This window comes from Acinonyx jubatus, chromosome B1 (genome assembly GCF_027475565.1).
Source record: "Acinonyx jubatus isolate Ajub_Pintada_27869175 chromosome B1, VMU_Ajub_asm_v1.0, whole genome shotgun sequence".
In the NCBI taxonomy this organism is placed as follows: Eukaryota; Metazoa; Chordata; class Mammalia; order Carnivora; family Felidae; genus Acinonyx; species Acinonyx jubatus.
The window spans coordinates 77,896,993-77,912,237 of NC_069382.1; the positions used below are offsets into that span (position 1 = coordinate 77,896,993).

General features: G+C 38.0%; 1 protein-coding gene and 1 long non-coding RNA gene across 2 annotated transcripts in view; one reads left to right on the forward strand and one right to left on the reverse strand.

Annotated features, from left to right (window-relative positions):
- The window catches only part of LOC128314445 (uncharacterized), a 94,467-nt gene extending 79,847 nt beyond the window's left edge, over positions 1-14,620 (forward strand). The window contains exons 4-5 of the long non-coding RNA XR_008296083.1: positions 11,708-11,776; positions 13,649-14,620. This is a non-coding gene — a long non-coding RNA (uncharacterized LOC128314445). The remainder of the gene's footprint in view (positions 1-11,707; positions 11,777-13,648) is intronic.
- EDNRA (endothelin receptor type A) overlaps positions 1-15,245 on the reverse strand; it is a 61,440-nt gene that overhangs the window by 3,753 nt on the left and 42,442 nt on the right. Inside the window, exons 4-7 of the mRNA XM_015081535.3 lie at positions 9,751-9,949; positions 6,499-6,651; positions 2,176-2,309; positions 1,641-1,749 (exon numbers count right to left, since the gene is read on the reverse strand). Coding sequence (XP_014937021.1) covers positions 1,641-1,749; positions 2,176-2,309; positions 6,499-6,651; positions 9,751-9,949 — 595 coding nt within the window. The remainder of the gene's footprint in view (positions 1-1,640; positions 1,750-2,175; positions 2,310-6,498; positions 6,652-9,750; positions 9,950-15,245) is intronic.

The window sequence follows — 15,245 nt, forward strand, 5'->3', positions numbered from 1 at the left end:
TTTTTGAGATAGAGACAGAGACAGAGCATGAGTGAGGGAGGGCCAGAGAGAGAGGGAGACACAGAATCTGAAGTAGGCTGTCAGCACAGAGCCCGATGCGGGGCTCGAACCCACAAACTGTGATATCATGACCTGAGCCAAAGTTGGATGCCCAACCAACTGAGCCATCCAAGCACCCCTTGAGCATTCCTTTAAAAAAATTTTTTTTTAAAGTTTACCTATTTGAGAGAGAGAGCGAGAGCGAGCAAACCTGAGAAAGATCAGGGGAGGGGCAGAGAGAGAGGGAGAGAGAGAAACCCAAGCAGGGATCTCTCTGACTCAGAGCTAGATCCCATGAACTATGAGATCATGACCTGAGCTGAAATCAGGAACGAGATGTTTAACCGACTGAGCCACCCAAAGGCCCCTTGAGCATTTCTTTTTAAAACAGTGTATTTAAAAAAAATTTTTTTTAATGTTTATTATTTTTGAAAGAGAGAGAGACAGATAGTAAGCAGGGGAGGGGCAGACAAAGAGGGAGATACAGAATCAGAAGTAGGCTCCAGGCTCTGAGCTGTCAGCACAGAGCCCAACGCAGGGCTGGAACTCACAGACCACAAGATCATGACTTGAGCTAAAGTCAGCTACTTAACCGACTGAGCCACCCAGGCGCCCCTTGAGCATTTCTTTTTAAAGCAGCATACTAAATTAGCATATTATTAAGTTAGTCTTTTTTATACCTCTGAATATTTTGTTGTCTGAACTGATCTTGCTTTTCTGACAATTTTTCTGACAATATTGCTTTATTTTTTTAACTTTATTTTTTATTTTTTTAAATTTACATCCAAATTAGTCAGCATATAGTGAAGCAATGATTTCAGGAGTAGATTCCTTCCCATCCCCCCTCCCACAACCCCTCCAGCAACCCCCAGTTTGTTCTTCATATTTATGAGTCTCTTCTGTTTTGTCCCCCTCCTTGTTTTTATATTATTTTTGTTTCCCTTCCCTTATGTTCATCTGCTTTGTCTCTTAAAGTCCTCATATGAGTGAAGTCATATGATTTTTGTCTTTCTCTGACTGACTAATTTCACTTAGCATAATACCCTCCAGTTCCATCCACGTAGTTGCAAATGGCAAGATTTCATTCTTTTTGATTGCCGAGTAATACTCTATTATATATCTACATATATATATGTATGTGTATATATATATATGTATGTATATATATCTCACATTTTCTTTATCCATTCATCCATCGATGGACATTTGGGCTCTTTCCATACTTTGGCTATTGTTGATAGTGCTGCTATAAACATGGGGGTGCATGTGTCCCTACAAAACAGCACACCTGTATCCCTTGGATAAATGCCTAGTAGTGCAATTGCTGGGTCGTAGGGTAGTTCTATTTTTAGTTTTTTGAGGAACCTCCATACTGTTTTCCAGAGTGGCTGCACCAGTTTGCATTCCCACCAACAATGCAAAAGAGATCCTCTTTCTCCGCATCCTCGCCAACATCTGGACAATATTGCTTTATGCTAACAATCTGACTCTCTAGGTAACAGAATATGATTTTAACTTCTCTACTAGAATTAGCCATGCTTGTTGGCTACTTAATATAACCATTTGGTTGTCCTTAAAAAATACGTGCAAAACATTCTTACCTGGAAACAATTTTTAAATTTCTTGCTCACAAAGTATAGAGCTATTGGGTTTATACATGAATTCATGGTTGCCAAGTTAATACCGATGTAATCCATGAGCAGCAAGAAACTAGAACAAAAGAAAATAGTGTAGAATAATTAGAAGACAATGTTTTTAAATCTGCTAGCTAGCATTTATCCCTAGAATAAGCATTTTTCTTGCCCAGGAGCCATTTCTTACAGGTGGCAGTCAGAATTTTTTTAAAGTGCTTGTTTAAATGGCAGTTTCAGTTCTGCAGAACATTTACAGATATACCGGCCACTTGGTTAGCTCAAACCATTATGCACAGCCTCAGGAGGGGAGCCACAAGCCAAGCTATGGCTTGCACAAATTTGGGGATCAGTCATGGGCTATGTCAGCTCAAGAAAAATAATCAACTTGGCAGTTTTAATTTTCACGGCTAATGAGGCTATAGACTAGGTGGTTTGGTAAAAAGTATTATAAGTGTGCAAATTAGGGAAACTCCAATTTCCTAATGAGTACACAGGATCATACCTAAGTAATTCACATCGGTTCTTGTCCATCTCATCATACACGGTTTTCTTCAAAATACGGCTTAAGTGAAGAGGGAACCAGCAAAGAGCAAAAATTACCACCAAGCAGAAAACTGTTTTTGCCACTTCTCGACGCTAAAGGAAAGTGAGGGGAAAAAAAGTACAATAAGTTTAGTGTTTTTCTACCAGAGGAAAGAACTATACAAAGGAAGTTGTAGATAGCAAAGAAAGAATTACTTAAAAAAGAGCCAGAACAGCATACCTCACAGTGCCTCTATCTCTTCAATATTTAGAGTCCAACTTTCTAATCAAGGAGTTGCTAATGATTCTTTTGGGTGGCTGCCAGGAAGGATGGTGGCCTGAAACTGGTTATTAGGGTCAGGATAGAAGTTAGATGTCAGGGAAATGGGAACTAGCTGGAGCCGAGCCAACACTGTGGCTGTGTGTGTGTGTGTGTGTGTGTGTGTGACTATATGGGGGAGATGGTTAGCTAAAAGCCTCCATAATGGGTAGCTAGCATTAATGGCAGCATGGCAGTCAAAGTGACTGAACCTAGCATAATAAAGAAGGAACAAATCTATGAAGATATTTGGAAAACGTAAGTAGGAAAAAGAGAAAAGGTCAATAGCAATGTGTTTCCCCCATTTCTTGCTGTTGAAGAAAGCTAGCACTGGGAGTTTTTTGCTTCTAAAATTCTTTTATTAATGACATATAGCTTCCAACGACATCTTGTTTGCAAACAGAGGGATGAGGGTAAAGGATTATCAGCAATGATGATTAGAACAAGTGGGACATGTTGACCCTGGACTGACTTCACTTTGAAGGTTTACATACTTTTGAGTTTGTGTAGACCAGAAAAATCATAGGTTAGGAATTATCTGCAACAGTCATTTGTGTGCATTATGCTTCAGCATTAAAACGCATGCATTTGAAAGCCTAACTAGGAACATAAAATGCAACTCGTCTGTAACTGGGATCAGTTAATGTCAAAATAAAATTGATTGAAAACAGGATTTGGAAGGGTAACGCTGGTTCAACCCAAAGCATATAACATTAAGTATGGGAAGCCTACAATAAACCCACATGATTAATAGAGCCATTTAAGAAGATTTCAAGGCAGTTGTCACAAACTGCTGCTCTAGACCAAAGGACTGGAGTTCTTTAATCTTCCAGAGTTATTGGGTGGGATAGCTGGGATATGGCTTCAGAGAACATATAAGCTAAGCAATGGTTGAGAAAATAAAGAGTTCCAATCTGTAGGAATAGGGGATTATTTTAAAGGGTCCTTTGGTGTACACAGGAAGACAATGTGACCAGAAAAAGAGAAAAGGAGGGTACTGGGTACTGGGGGAAAGGTTATCTCCCTTGAGCACATCCTCAAAGAGGATGATCATTCGAAAGGTAATATGTTGTATGGTAGTCTGATATTTGCTTAACCAATATCTATTCTCCTGTTTTCCTTACTATCAGTCAGAACCGTGATTTTATTATGTCAGCAGGTGAGCCTGGGCTAATCATCTGCATGGCCACCTGACACAGTTGGACCACTGAGATCAAGTAGAAATCATTGTAAGAGGTTTCTGGAAAAGCTACTTAAAAGTGGAGGGTACTCCTTCTGATGCACACACACTAATATGATCTATATTCTTTCCCTTTTTGCTGCCTGGAAATCTGATATAGGGGTAGAATTGTAGCTACTGTCTTCCAATACTAAAGGAAAAGTCAGCAAAACAGCAGACCCCTGGCTTCTGAGTCCCTTGAACACTGAACCAGTGACTTTTTTTTTTTTTTCCTGTGGGAGAAAGAAGAAACCTCCACTTGGTTTGCTCAATGTTATTTTGGGTTTTCTGCTACCGGCATCCAAACACAATCCCTAACTGATAAAAGATGTTGAAAGAATAATACAGAGAAATTCGAGGAAACCGTGCAGAAAGCAAGACCAGAGCTATATAGGATACTAGTTAAAGGGTGGCATGGCCTTTCACTGAGAGCTAGCTCCCTACAGCCCCCATGGAAAGCCTTCCAGTAGGCTTGCTCTCCTGCTGTTGGAAACTGCTACAGCTTTGGGTGTGACAAAGGCAGTGACTATTGTAGGAGGACCAAGTCTTTGCTTTTAATTTCCACTTGGATAAGCCAATCGCTTAACCACCCTTATGCGGACATCTACCCTGCTTATATCTCGGGGTGCTTGGAAGAAATCAAATAAGCAAATGACATGCTCTTTGGAAACTTATAAAATGCTATGTAAATGTGAAGGAGCATCCTATTATTGTGACCAATCCCTATTCAGTTATTTTCAGAGCAGGTACCATTCAGCTTAAACACTCAATCATGGTGCTAATGAAAAAGTCAACATTGAAAAACACTATGGGGTTTTGTTTTTGTTTTTTATAAATCTATTCTAATTAATTACCTCCACTGCAGGAGTGAAACACAGTAATTACTTGATATATTTTACATCTGGAGCACTTGAAACATTCATGCCTGAACAAAGTCATACTAAATTTTCTCAATATAATTTTCCGTTACATTTTAATAAAAAATATAGCTACCATTTTTATGGCACGTAAGGATTTTACAAATTACATGTATGCACCTAATGCCTTTGATTTTTGTAATAATATTGATTCATATACAATTATGCCCAATTTATAGATAAGAAGCTGAAGACTCAGAAAAATCAGTACAATAGTTGAGAAGAGTTGCTGATGAAGAATGTTGCTTTTGTATGGTAATTGTAGAGAGCAGATTTACAGGCTTCATCAACAATTCATTATCTTTTGGTGCGGTTGGGTGTTCTTATCCACTTCTCTGCTGAGACGGAGAATTTACCTGTAGTCCTAGTTTTACTCTTTGAATTAATATGTATCAAACATTTTCTGGGTACTTACTATGAGTTGGGCTCTATTAGACACTGTACATGCATTAGGTAATCCTCTTGATGTATTATTATATACATTTTGTTTAATTTTTTAAAAGTAGTCTCTATGCCCAGTGTGGAGCCCAACATGGGGCTTGAACTCACAACCCTGAAATCAAGACCTGAGCTGAGATCAAGAGTCAGATGCTTAATTGACTGAGACACCCAGGCACCCCTATTTAATTTTTTAAAATTTAAAACTGAATCAGTATTTGTACATAAAGGTACAGATATTATTGCATATATTTTATGAAGACCCAGAGATTCAGAGAGATTAAGCAATTTGCCCAACAACACAGAGCCAGCAAGTATAAGTGTAAAGGTTTGCCCTCTAAAGTCCATGGCTGTACATGTTCTGTTTGCTTCCTGGTAGTGAGGGAGGGGAGGGGAGGGCAGGGAGGGAACCAACAGCAGCCTCCTATTGACATGTACAAATTTTGGGGCTATCCAAAATCTGACCTCTTTTTATGTACCCAGTCCCATTTCCTATCCTGAGTCTTACCTTGGATGGTTTTCTAGTGAGGTTCATCTCTTTTTTCCACTCCCCAAATGCGTGGTGCCTGTGCCATGTTCTAACTAGACTCCTGTCCTCCCACTTGAAATGCCCTCTGTCTTCTTCTTCCCCATCAAACCCATTTATCCTTTATGAACAGTTCGATCTCCCTCATCCATGACAAGCGTCTTTGTGACTTTGTCTTTATATCATCCTTGGCTTTCTACAGCATAGGCTACTTTTACCATATTTGGTGATTCTATTTTCTAATTTTTTCATGTTGTATTTTATTTCTACACCAAGACTACAAAGCCTGCTAGGGGAGAAAGTCCTATGCCTCTTTGTGTCCTGGCACAGTTCCAAGCCCAGTTCAATTCACAGACACACAAACACACATGTTCAATATACTCTTGGCAAACTAAATGAATAGTTCTTCTCTATTTGGCCCTGCCTCCAGGCCACCTGTTTTACAGGCAGACTCTCTATTTCACAAAAGAAATTCCTAATACTGGGGCGCCTGGGTGGCTCAGTTTTTAAGGATCTGACTTCATTCTGCTCAGGTCATGGTCCCGTGGTTTGTGAGTTTGAGACCCACACTGGACTCTGTGTTGATGGCTTGGAGCCTGGAGCCTGGAGCCTGGAGCCTGGAGCATGCTTGGGATTCTGTATTTCCCTTGCTCTCTGCCCACTTGTGCTCTGTCTCTGTCCCTTTCTCTCAAAAATAAAAATAAAACATTAAAAAAATTAAAAAAAAGAAGTTTCTAATACTATAACTATAAATAAAACAGTTATAAGACTTTATTTTTAGCAAACCAGGGTAAATATGCTAAATAAATACACTTATTTATAGGCCTTCTGTTGTCCGGGACAAATAAGTCTTGGCCAAATTTTCACGATCTTATTAGGTTTACCTGTTTAAGGTGTTCACTGAGGGCAATTCTCAAGCTTCCGTTCCTTCTGTTTAACATCTCACAGGTCATGAGGGTGTAGAAAATTGCAGTGCACACCAAGGGCATGCAGAAATAGAACCCGAAGAGCCACCAGTCTTTCACATCTTGGTAAAACTGTAGGGTGAAGAAAGGGAGAGAATAGGAGGTGCATTGTAATCGAAATTTACTGGGCAGTGCTCTGGTAGCTTCAAAATCTTCGTGCTTGTAGATATGTTTCTACATTCACACTTGTGGTAAAGGGCTTGGGGTGGTGCTCAAAACTCAATGGAAAATCCAAAATCCAATGGAAAATCCAAAAATGATCCTGGCTTTCTAGTAGCACATGAAGAAATTGCACTTAAAAATAATCCTGACAAAGATACTTTTTATAAACCGAAATTGGTTTTAATAACACAGTGGGAGAGCCCTACTCGAGAAGAAGAGTTCCCTCCCAAAGCTCATAAAGCATGATTTTGAGATAGATAGAATATGTATTTATCTTTACTTATTGATGAGCCTCAAAACTTTGCTAGTGCCAAGTTTACTTTTGACTCTTGTGGTTAAAGTGTACTTAATGTGAATATCTTGTGTGGTAACAGCGAAGGTTATGAATGGCTTATCTGTGTAGCTCTGGTTACTGGGAGTTAACCCTTTGCCTGGTATGCTTGCTATGTGACCTTGCAGCCAGCCAGTTAGAGCCATCAATAACCATGCCCTTTCTCGAGCTCTTAATACTTATCACCTGGAAACTATTGAGGCAGAGTATCTTATCTGAAGGCCTATTTAGCATTATCTCTCTGTGGGCAGGATTTGTAAATAATAGTATTATTAAGTTTTATGTCTTTTTAAAGGAGAAAATTTAGTACTCTACAAAATGGAAATTAGAAAATTATATCTGCGTTCTTCCTCCCACTAAATTAATCACCGACTTAGGAAGAAATGCTTTTCCTTATACTCTTTCTCCAGATTGTTTATTTACGAAGGATAATGCAGCCTCCTGTATTATCTCAGTTCCCACAGTAAAAAATAATCATGCTGCTCTGTGAAAAACCGGACAGTTGCTGAATATAGAAAGAGGCCCAGTAGGCTACATTTATAACATGTCTATTAAAATAATCTATAAATGGTTCCTGAGGAAAAAAGTTCTGGGCAGAGGTTCTTAACTGTTTCTATGCTTTGGAAGTCTGGTGAAGACTATAATCCTTTCTGAGAATAATACTTTTATATGCATAAAATAAAATAAGATTACAGTGGTAGCCAATTATGTTGAAACACAGCTATCAAAATATTAAAATTCTGATCTAGGTGTTTATTAACAAATTAAATGAAAAATCAAATGGTGGCTCTAATAACCATCAGAAGTTGAAATAATGATGAGCAGAAATGATATTTCAAGATTATCCAACTGTTATGTTATGAAAATGTGTATTACTTCCATTAGTGGAAATAAAATGGTTCTGTTAAATATGACTGTGGTTTGTTGCCTACATTCATAATAGAAGGAAATGATAAATTTCAGTTAGAAGTTAGTGAAAATCAATATGTAATTTCTTTTCCATTCAGGTTCACAGACCCCTGAATTCTATCCTAAGGTTAGTGCAAACTACACCAAGGGACTTGGTTTATTCAGATCTGTTTATACAAGTATTTCCCTCTCCACATCACACTGTAGAAAGATTTGCGTACTGAAGTAAACAAAACAAAACACAAGAACAAAAAAATCAGAACTCTTTGTTTAAGTGCACACAAACACTCCTTTAAGCGCTCTCTTCACTTGTACCTCCTTCTTCCAGATGCATTGCTGCCTGGGTGTGAATGCCCTAGAAGCAGCTGCAGAAGGTCTGGAAGCTGACCTCTGAGGGGTCTCAATGGAGTCCCCTGCCCCCTCTATGGCAGAGGCCTGTAGAGAAAGGGGTCACACGTTTCTTTTGAACTAATGTCATCAGCCAGGGTATGGAGGGACCTCCCTCCATTCTAGGTTAGGGCAGAGTTGAGGAGGAGAGAATGGAACACAAGCTGGGGGAGAATGAGTCTGAAAACTTCAGAGTTGGATGGAATCTAAAAAACAATCAGTTTGAACTCATACTTTTCATTGTAATCCCCTTAGGTAGCTAGCTAGTCTTTGCTTGCCCACTCTAGAAGAGAGACTCGGTTGTTGTGAAGTAGCCCATTTCATTTTGTCTAGTTTCAATTGATTAGTGAGTTCATTCTTATACTAAGCCTCTTCTCTTTAACACTTTTGTCGGGAATAGCTAGATTGCTTATTCGCACTGCCCAAATTCTGATAACCTCCTGCTGCTACTTTGTTTTTCACTATGGACATCGACTTAATAAAAAGGTCAGTAGATAAACAGAAGACCTTAATTTTAACATTGCCAGTTTGGCAGTTTTCATGAGTACTTTTAATTTTAAAAGAAGAATTTCCAATGCAGGAAAACTGGTCAACTGTAAAACCACTAATTTTGTGAATTTTTCAAGTTAGGAAAACATACCTGGGGATGTCTGTGAAGGATTAAATGTGGAATCTGAGCTGCATGAAACCTACATCAAAGCACTAAATTATGCTGATTTAAGAGAAATGGTTCTCCTTTTCCTCCCCAGTCCACATTTGACTAGTTTGGCAAAGGAAATATGCATTTTAAACATGTTTCCCAATGCACTTAGTTATGTAATTAAACTTTTCAAAAAAACATTAATGTGGTCAGATATATCAAACAACAACTGAATTTGTTAAAGAACTAAAACACTTTTTAAAAAGTTCTGCAAATTTGTTATTTGTATATTACATATAGAATTTGTACTAATATAAGTACATGAAGTATAACTTCCTACTTTAAGTTAGTAAATCTATCTTTAAAAAAGTCTGAGGAATGTGCATTTCCCCAAATAACATAAAATACATATTAGCATGCCCATCAGATGGAAATTGTTGTGCTGTATTACTTATTATAAAAACAAATAGCACTGTGTATATATATACTCCCCCCCCCCCCCCCCCCACATCTATCTTTCTGAGTAAGTTTGTTTCAGATGCTGAGTTGTTTGGGGTAAAACTAGAGTTGTGTCTACAATTGTGCTCTAATATAAGAGTGAAAACAAAATAGTTGCTCTAATTATGGGACTGAACTAACAGAGTAAGCCACACTGGGCACTGTAAAAATATCAAGTCTTGGCGATGGTAAAGTATATATGAAGACCTCCTCTCCTCCCCAATTTCCTTTAAACTCTCCATACCTCCATGAATCTTGATGTGGCATTGAGCATACAGGTTTTGTGCTGTTCACCCCTGTATTCAAAGGGCACCATGACGAAGCCGATAGCTTCAGGGATAGCCAGGATAAAAGAAAGGATCCAGATGGAGACGATCTCAATAGCAGTGATCAAGGGAATCCCAATTCCCTGGACACGACTCCAGGAAGCAACTGCTCTGTACCTGAAAAACAAAAGCAGGGTGGGGGTGGGGGAAATGGAGGCAGAACCTAGTTGTTAAGAAATTTAAAATTTATTTCATTTAAAAAATAATTATAAATGCTAGAAAGATCCTCCCCTTAGCCAGTGACCAATCACTGGAACTTTCCAATGAGTCCTGGAACTTTCTGTGAGTCCTGATGTGAAAAGTAAGTGGAACCATTAAGAGTTCCACCCCTTTGGGAATCAGGTGTCTGGCAGGCCTGAGTCTGAGGTCTTCATTTGGGATTCAGGAAAATCTTGTGATGGCTTATAATGGGGCAGCATCAGATAAATGTGCCTATGTTTTTTATTTTTTTTATTTTTATTTATTTTTATTTTTTTTAAAGATTTTTTTTTCAACGTTTATTTATTTTTGGGACAGAGAGAGACAGAGCATGAACGGGGGAGGGGCAGAGAGAGAGGGAGACACAGAATCGGAAACAGGCTCCAGGCTCTGAGCCATCAGCCCAGAGCCTGACGCGGGGCTCGAACTCCCGGACCGCGAGATCGTGACCTGGCTGAAGTCGGACGCTTAACCGACTGCTCCACCCAGGCGCCCCGTGCCTATGTTTTTTAAGCTGGGGGAAAAAACTGGATGATGGAAGGTGTAGTGAAAGCTGCTGGTACTTGTTAAGGTAACATCTTACTCCTCTCTATATATTAAAAAAAGAAACTTGAAACATTATTATGAAGTGGATCTAGATATCCTTAAATGAATATGACCATAGATAGCTGATCATTTTCTCCTTTCTTCTCTCACTGTATACCTGGTAGTCAAAGAATGACTATCTCCCATTATGGTCCTGAGCTAAAATAGATAAAGTGGAGTTAAAGATATCTTGGTTCCTAATCTTTAGGGTTTACAATCTAATAGAAAAGAAAGGTTCATAGAAAAATGTAGAACATAAATGTTACTGGACAATCATGTCAATCAAAAAACAAACTGGCATTAAGAAATTGTTTATTTTCTACTTTAATATTTTTTGTGATAGTAATCCCATTTCAATGTTAAGTCTAAAGAAAGTTTGGTTTCAGAAAGTCTGTGTTTCTGACCTGAGGTGATGGTCTGGTGCTAACTACTTTTAGGCTTACTATTAAGATGGGACCTGTGACATGGTATGGTATTTTTGTGGCTTCATTCTTGAAATTTTTTTTGCTGTTGTAATGGAAAGTAAACATTCTCTTTTTATAGCTTTCATTAGATAGTGCCAGAAGAAGACTGTAAAACAGACCAAGGCATTGGGGACAGGTGCACATGGGCTTGTAGGGCACATGACTTAATGTCAAAGATTTGTCAGTAAAGCCAAGGCAAACTACACGTTACCCATAATCACTCTTATCACTTATATTTACTGTGCTGTCTCAGTGCATCTACAAGGTACATCTGTGAAAACACAGGTCTTAGGAATTATGCTACCTAGTTCTCCACTGTAGATTAGAACTTATAGTTTGGGTATGCATGACGATGCCATATGGCACACATATAGCACAATTTGCTGAAGAAATATTTTTTGCAAAAGATTTTTAGGATAAATTAGATTGATGTACAATAAGAATCTTAAAAAAAAAAGTCCAGATTAGTTCAGAATTGAATAAAATACAGCTATGCAAACAAACCAAGAAAATCCTTTTACGATATAGCCAAGATTGCATTTTTAAATTTATGGTTATTCCAGTGGGATAAAGACTGCTATTTATTTTGCTTTTCATTTCTGTTTACTTTTCTTTGTTGCCTTATTAGACTGGCAGCCTGATGTCCAGTAAAAGCTAAAAGGAATGGAGACAGGATGTCTATATCCCGAGGCTGTCAGTGAGTTATATCTATTTCTTTTCCCCTTCTCTTAGATCAACTATCAGGAAAGGTGCTTTAAATAAAGTGCTTTATCTCCTAAGGGAGTAAGGAAGCAAGATTTATTAGGCAGGATTGGAGATAGAAGGTGGTTTGAGAAGGAAAATGTGGTCAACATGTTCTTATGATGAGTATATTCACAAAGCAGCTTCATTTTGTAATATGCCATGAGTCCTCAAATTATTACATGTCTATAATCTAATGTAAATTCAACATTTTAAAATAAATAGAAGTAGTTTTTAGTGTATAGTGTGGCAAACCCACACGACTGAGAATTAGACTATTTTTTATTTGTAATCACATTGATTTTGATGACATTTACATGACATGAGAAAACAATTGTAAGAGTTAATTAGAAATAATCATTTGTGATGATGGGGGTAGGGAAAGGTGTGAAAGATAAGAAATACCAGATGTTCCAAACATAATTTCTATTTAGAATATAATGATACAACACACATATCCATAAATATGTTCTCCTAACTAGGTGTGATTATAAACATCCTTCAATGGAGCTAGTGGACACATATGACATTTTCACTTGCCATAGAAAATCTGCAAGTGTAGATTCAACCACTAACAGCTGATATTCCAGAAATGATGTCTACTTTTTGCAATGGTTTCTTCTCTCGCCTTCTACTACATTTCTCCTGGTCTTTCTCCAGCTGATAAGGCTGGCTATTTCTTCTCATCTCCTTGGCTGGAACCTGCTCACTTCTCAAACTCTTAGCATTGGATTCCTCCTTAGTCCTTGGTCCTCTTTTCTATTCTATCAACACACTTTCTTTTAGTGATCCATCCAGTCTCATGGCTTTAGCATCATTTAAAATTTCTATATACTGATAATTAATTCCCAAATTTATAAGTCTAACCGAGGTCCCCGCCTCTAGCTCCTGACTTGTCTTTCCAACTAGTTATGGCCACTTGAAATCTAATAGGCATTCGAACTTACCCAAACCAGACTCCTGGTCCCTTTCATGACCTCCACCCTGCCCTCTCTTCAGTCCTTACCATCTCAGGCCCAGAATTTGAAGTTAGCCTTAACTCCTCTTTTTCCCTTTGCTATCACACATCCAATTCTTTAGCAAACCCTGTGACCTCTTCCTTCACGATACACCTAAATGCAACCACATCTCACCATCTCTCCTGTTACCATCCCACCTGGATTATTTTAGTAGCTTCCTAACTAGTCTCCCTTCATCCATTTTGTCCTACTTCATTCTATCTCAAACATAACAGCCAAAGTGAGCCTGTTAACATGTAAGTCCCTCATGTCATCCCTCGGTTCAAATCCCCCAGCAGTTTCCAGCCCAGTGGGAATGCCTACTGGTGTTCTCAGAGCTGCTTCCTCATCTGCTTTACTTTACTCAGGTGTAGCTTTTCATAGGGTCCTTCCCTGAACATCCTGTTTGAAATTGCCAGAATCCCCTACAGACTTAGGCTGACCTGCTCACGCTGATTGGTTTTTCTCCATAGCGCTTACCAATTGGTCACCAATATGTGACCAATCAAATATTTTATTTATCGTCTCTGTCCACCCTTGTCTTTAGAATATAAGCGCCATGAGGGCAGGCATTTTATATGTTGGTCACGATACCTAGAACAATAGGTGCCAAATAAATATCTGTCGAAGTAAATGTCTTTGTTTCCTGGCCATGCATTTATCTTTATCAGCCAATAAAGCACACTACATTCTGAGCATTTTCTTATTTTTTAAGGCAGCCTTGACAGACAACAAACAAAAAGCTAATACTTTTAGAATCCTAGAAGCAAATAATTAAAAAACCATGAGGGACTCTTGGGGTGATCTTTCTCCCCTTCATGTTCTACCAGTTGGGAACCTGAGGACTGGAGTGTTACTATATCGTCTGCCTCATCTCCTGTGAATGTGGAGAGCCCGAACTAGGGCTCTGGTCTGCCAACACCCAGGGGAGTCTTTTCCCACGACATCACCTTGTACCCTGTCATGTGATATGCCAAAATAAAAGTATAAATTACGCATTTTATTTATGTAAAGATGTTTGTTACTGTGTATGTCTATATATAGATTTATACATGTTTCCAAGGCCAAAGGCATTTAATGCATGTTTTTGAATTTTTGAGGTATGGCCTGGGATGGTAAGTAAATTTTAATATATTTATTATTGAATGTACTTTAAAACAGGATGAAATAAAACAAATTAAAAAATACCACTTCAACAAAACCTATTTTTATTTCTTCTTATTCTTTGCCTATTTCTATTCTCACAAGCATAATCTAAATATATATTATAACCATATCAATTACAATTTTATTTTTAGCTTTATCTACTTTTCATGATAAAAAATGGCCTTATGCTTCTACAGAAGCATGGCATTTATTAATTTATAGCTACACAGTATAACTGGATATTGATACAGTTGACTTAAATATTTCTCCTAAGTTCACATCAATTCTAGTGTTTCAAGGTTGTGAATAACACACTTATAAATATGTTTGTATATATAGTTTTTTTTCTCTTTTTGAATGACTTTCCTGGATTAATTATCTTGAGGGGAATTATTGAATCAAGAGAAGGAAAAAGGTAACTGAAGTACTTTCAGTACTTCAGTAATTTCTACCAAGTGCCTATCGATACTTGTCTACATTGGAATTTATTATTTTCCCTTCCATGTTGCCACTTCCAGTAAGTGTCACTTCTACCCTTACCTATGCACATTGTTAATTAACAGCAAATGCAATCATTTGTAATGTTTCTTTACGATTTACGTATCTTATATGATAGACAAACTAACTTCCATGCAGAGGTTTGGAGGCAAAATACCAGCAGGAAGAATTTTATTTTATTTTTATTTATTTATTTCAGCAGGAAGAATTTTTTTTTAATTTTATTTATTTAATTTAATTTTAGTTTTTTTTAATATATGAAATTTACTGTCAAATTGGTTTCCATACAACACCCAGTGCTCATCCCAAAAGATGCCCTCTTCAATGCCCATCACCTACCCTCCCCTCCCTCCCACCCCCCATCAACCCTCAGTTTGTTCTCAGTTTTTAAGAGTCTCTCTTGCTTTGGTTCTCTCCCACTCTAACCTCTTTTTTTTTTTTTTTCCTTCTCCTCCCCCATGGCTTTCTGTTAAGTTTCTCAGGATCCACATAAGAGTGAAAACATATGGTATCTGTCTTTCTCTGTATGGCTTATTTCACTTAGCATCACACTCTCCAGCTCCATCCACGTTGCTACAAAGGGCCATATTTCATTCTTTCTCATTGCCATGTAGTACTCCGTTGTGTATATAAACCACAATTTCTTTATCCATTCATCAGTTGATGGACATTTAAGCTTTTTCCACAATTTGGCTATTGTTGAGAGTGCTGCTATAAACATTGGAGTACAAGTGCCCCTATGCATCAGTACTCCTGTATCCCTTGGGTAAATTCCTAGCAGTG